We start from the raw sequence: 5182 nt of genomic DNA on the forward strand, positions 1-5182 counted from the left end.
CGTGGATGGACCTTTGAAACCTGCCCTGGGTTCTGCTGTTTCTGAGCAGGTGACAGAGACCCTCTTTCGTGGCAAAATTGAGACAGAAGCTGGAGACTGGGCTCACACAACTTGCCACTAGAACCTCAGATGGAAACAAAGCACAAATATTCCCCAGTGTTAATGATAGTCCACTCCATGGTCTTCCCAGCAAAGTCGTGCTGGCTGATCAAGCAGTGAATTCTGTGCTCGCTGAGCAGTGGTCTCAGCCTCACTCTCATGGAACCTGTGAACCTCACACATGGAACTTCCACATTCCTCTTTTCAGCTGGAGCCAGAACACTAGGACCTGAAGGACCACAGGCCCACATCCAGGGTCCAGTGCTGTCCCTGCCTCAGGTTATTGTCACCCAGAGAAAGTGACCAACCAACAATAAGGGCTTGAGTGGCAGGAGGGGCTTTGGGGAACATTTAAAACAGCAGCAAAGGGCGCAGATCTGGGCTTCCAGTTTCTGAGTGAGGGAACATTCTGCATCATGGGTGTGGCCCAGGCCAAGGTGCTTGACTAGAGAAATGATAAAATAAATGTTATCCTATCAGGAAAAATAGTCACAGAAGGCTTTCATACTGCTAGAGAAAAAACATGTTTTTTTCAATAAAAACTTAAACATTATCTGAAATTTCCTGGTCCTCACACTTCCTGTGGTTGTTACCTTTATCTTTGCTGTTTGTATTCAGACATGTGGTCACATGGTGCCTCCTCACCATTCAGAGGCATCTCGAATATAACTCAGGGAATTTCCCTGGTCACCAAAAATAAGCAGTCTCACAGCCCCAGACATTGTATCCCATTGACATTTATTTTTATAACTTGTTAATTCCAGAAATTATTCTATTCACTTTCACTTACATAAATATTGTTTCCTGCATGGCTCACTTTCCTACTACCCCTAGAATACCAGCATTCACTAACAAAATTTGTCTTATTTAATCATGTGCAATGATACCTCAAATGATGGTAATGACTGGTTCCTGAAAACTCTAACACAAAGTCAAAAGCCATTAAATGCCAAAATATGCTCAATCTTTTTTATTGGAAAAATTTATGATGCATTCCACTCAACTCAGAACACTTAACTATTTTCTCAGTTGAAAAAGATCAATTGGAAAACTAAAAATCAAGTTTATAGGAGTAACAAGTATCATTTTCAAATAAAGTAAACCCAGCTTGTAGGCAAAATGCATACTGATAATGGAGATATATTGAGCTCAACAAAGGAGAAGAAAAGACCTCCCAGTGGATGGAGCTTGATGCAGAGGGTGGGGAGTCAGGCGAGGGAGGCAGTGGAGGATCTGCGGACTGGCTTCAGGCAGGCATGCCATCTCAGGACCAGATGGACTAATTATGATTTTCTATTCATCAACTTTTGATCCTAGAAGGAGCTCGTGGTGGAGAAGGTTTTGGCATATTCATAGAATAAGTGAAATAAAGGTGGAAAACAATGTATTGCAAAACACGTGCAAAGAGCTCACACATGTACCAACTAAAATATCTTAAAAAATGTTAAATTTTCATCAGTCTTTCTTAACATTTGGATTTAGCTGATCATTGCTTGCAATGAAGTTTTTTCACATGATGTTCTCTCACTTGAAGCTATCATGTAGAGAAATGGGAGTGTGTCTGTCTGAAACCATAATGTATGAACATCAGTTCTTATAATGTAATTCTTCACTGTGCTTGGGATAATGTATGTGTGGTTCTGAAACACTAAAAAAAGATTGATCAAAAGTGTATTAGTCCGTTTTTGTTTTATGTTGCTTATAACAAAATACAGAGAACTGGGTATTTTAAAAAGAAATGAAATTTATTGCTTGCAGTTTCTGAGGCTGAGAAGTCCAAAGACCATCTGGTGGCAGAGACAGTGACCGATCACTGTCTCACATTCAGATGCATCTCATATCTGACCTCAGATTCCAAGATGGTGGAAGCAGAGAGAGCAGAGAGCAAGAGACCCTCCTCTTTTAAAGCTCTCAGAACCACACCCCTGATCCATTCACTACAGCATTTTCCTACCCTCCAAGCACCTCTTCAAGGCTCCACCTTTCAATGACCATAATAGGATTGCCCACTGTCTTAACAGTCACAGTGGGGGCTAAATTTCTAATACATAAAATTTGGGGAAGACCATTCAAGCTCTGGTGAGTTTTTGGAGGCATGATTCAATCCACTACAAAATCTCATAAAACTTTTTGTGACCGAATGGGGTGAAAGTCATTAAAACGTCATTAGCTTTGATATGTCTGCATTCTCAATGACTAGACTGGGTGTCAAAAATCATTGTTGAATGAATGAATAAGTGCACAGAATACACAAACTAATATAGTTAATTGCTCTTAGTATTAAAAAATGTTAACAGTAGGACACTGGGTCTACAATCAAAAACAGCGAGAGTGAAAGAAAATTATTTTCAAACTGCAGTTTAAATTTTATTGGTGGATGAAAGAGGAGATAGGCAATGATTCTGACGCACAGTGAAACATATTCATTTTAGAGTGATAGGTGATTCAATTGTGTGTCATTTGTCAAGGTATGAAATCAAACTTCCATTTCACTTTTCCACCTTACTTGAGCTCCCAAAGGTACCTACTCTTATTTGTTAGTGCCCTGACAAATTCGTCTTTTGGTAAAGAGACTTTTGTTGAGGAATTGAGAATTCTTGATTTCAAACTCCTCAGACCTGTGATCTTGAGCAGTTCTCAGGAATGGCAACAAAGGACTCTGATTCCTCTCTCATTCCAGCTAAATATATTTTTCAGGGAGAGTCTCCTCCCAAACTCTAGGTGCATGCCTCTATTCCTGTTACTGACTGAATAGTCCCATATAACAAGGTCTAAATATCCAATGCCTCCTGAATTCTCCATCTAATACTTCACTGGCAAAGATGAACTTTAATATTGAAGTGACTTCATCAATTTCATGGATAAGGGGTATGCTTTGGAAATGGGCTCAATTTTTCATTCTTTTGGACCCAGGACAACTAAAACCTGAATCCACTGGCTCATCTATCATTTCAGTTCCAAGCCATTACCCAATATTTTACAATCTCCCATCCTTAAAACAATTTTGCTATGAATGAGCTAATTTAGCCCCAATGAATAAAATTAATTATTAGAATACTATTATAAAATTGAAATGATAAAGTACCAAATGAGAAAAGATATTTGCAAATCATATATTTGATAAGTTACTAATATCCATATTTCTTTTTTTTTTTTTTAAGATGACCAGTAAGGGGATCTCAACCCTTGCCTTAGTTGGGATGAAAAGAATCGGAAGAAAAAAGAAAAAGTAAAGAATCAAAAGAAGAGGAATGAAAGAATCAGAAAAGAATAGTTGAAGAAATAATGGCTAACAACTTGCCAATTTTCTGGAAAAATAAAAATAAAAAACAGTACTTTTAATCCAAGAAGCTCAATGAACTTCAAATAGAGTAAAAAAAGAGTTTCACATCATAGCAAAAATATGAAAGACAATGACAACGACAGCCTTGAAAGCAGCAAGAGTTGCAAAATCCTTTACATAGCAGGGAAGGCTAGTATATTAACAGCAGAATTCTACTCAGAAACAATGTACATCAGAAGGCAACGGGATGACATATTCTAAGTGCTGCCTGAAAAACAAAACGAAACGAAATGAAAACAAAGGAAACCTGTCAAGCAAGAATCTTATTCCAGCAACACTATCTTTCAATAATAGTGGCAAATAAAAACAATGCAAGATAAATAAGATCAGAAACAATTCAATGCTAGCAAAAGTGACCTTTGACAAATATTTTTTAAAAAGAAATTCTTTATAACAAAAGCAAGTAAATCTGAATGAAAATTTGAATCCATATTTTAGAATATCAAAAAGCATCAATAAATTTAAAAATGTTAGTGTAAAGGAAACTTGTGTATGTTTACTCTATTCCTGTCTTTATTGATTTGAAAAGAAATTGTATAAAATATGTATGTAATTTTATTTTTGGACCTAAAACATAAAGAAATATAACATATTTGTTGACAATCACAAGACAAGTAGAATTGTATTGGACAAAGAAAATGACCATAGTTGGAAAGTCAATCCCACAAAAAGCAAAGCAGAAATAGTAAATAAGAAGGTTATTGTAATAAGCTATGTAAATATGTGCTTATTCTTCCTCATTTCTCAACTAATTTAATAGACATAAAATTATACAACAGTATAATCACAATATTATATTATGGGGTTTGTAACATATAGAGAGAGTATATTTATAACAATAATAAACACAAAATGTGAGAACAGAGAATAGGACAATAAAAAAAATGTATCACGCTGAATTTGTTACCACAGATCTTAATTTTATCTTGATTCATTAAGATTTATATGGAAAGCTGTATGTAAAAAACTAAAGAACAAATTAAACTCAATACATTGAAGCTTTAGAAAACCAAGGGTAAATTGAAGAGATAAAAAGAAGTTTGAGAAAGAAAAGACCAATTTCTTTCAAAGGAAAATAGTTATTTACACAGATGGTTTTGTAACAGTAATCATCAAATGATAAGTGACAACTTCAAACAGGCTGCCACAAATATAATTTTATGCTCAAAAATTTATTTCCATGAATCCCATAAATACATTTTCAGAATTAAAGTTATGAACAAACAAACAAAAATAGTGATTTTATCAGTCAGTCCGTAACTCAAATATCTCTCAAATGTGTACTTTAGGCAGAAGGATATTTATCGCTGTTGGAAATACCAAGTCTTCTTGAATTTTTAACAGGAAAACAGCTGCCTCTTCACTGTTTTTACTTCATGCTGGCTGCAAACTAGTGTTGCAGGAGCAGTGATTTAGATGGAGGAAGTGAAGCTCTTTCTTGAGGTTGGTAGTGCCACCTGCCAACCTGAGTGACCTAATGGAGCACAGTCACTCACCTGACTAAGGACACTTGCCTACCTCTGGATTGTTATGTCAGACACAGACATATATTGTCATCTTTAATCTTCTCTGTAAATGCCAGTTTGATTGTCCTCTGATTCCCCATGGTATCCCTCTCAGTTTTTGGTATCATTAATTTTTTTTTTTTAATGTTTGATATGCTCTATTTCCTTGTTTTCTTTTTCCGTTAAATTTTTATTTTGTCAATATACAATGTATATGATTATTATGACCCATCAC

At 35.8% G+C, this 5182-nt stretch overlaps 1 gene segment (V, D, J or C); it reads right to left on the bottom strand.

Annotated features, from left to right (window-relative positions):
* Positions 1 to 256: 256 nt before the first annotated feature.
* Positions 257 to 5182, bottom strand: part of LOC103609996 — an 18948-nt gene continuing 14022 nt past the window's right edge. Inside the window, 1 exon segment of the V gene segment in view lies at positions 257 to 273. Within this exon segment, the coding sequence occupies positions 257 to 273 (17 nt within the window).

The sequence above is a fragment of the Galeopterus variegatus genome, unplaced genomic scaffold (genome assembly GCF_000696425.1).
Source record: "Galeopterus variegatus unplaced genomic scaffold, G_variegatus-3.0.2 Scaffold10436, whole genome shotgun sequence".
NCBI lineage: Eukaryota > Metazoa > Chordata > Mammalia > Dermoptera > Cynocephalidae > Galeopterus > Galeopterus variegatus.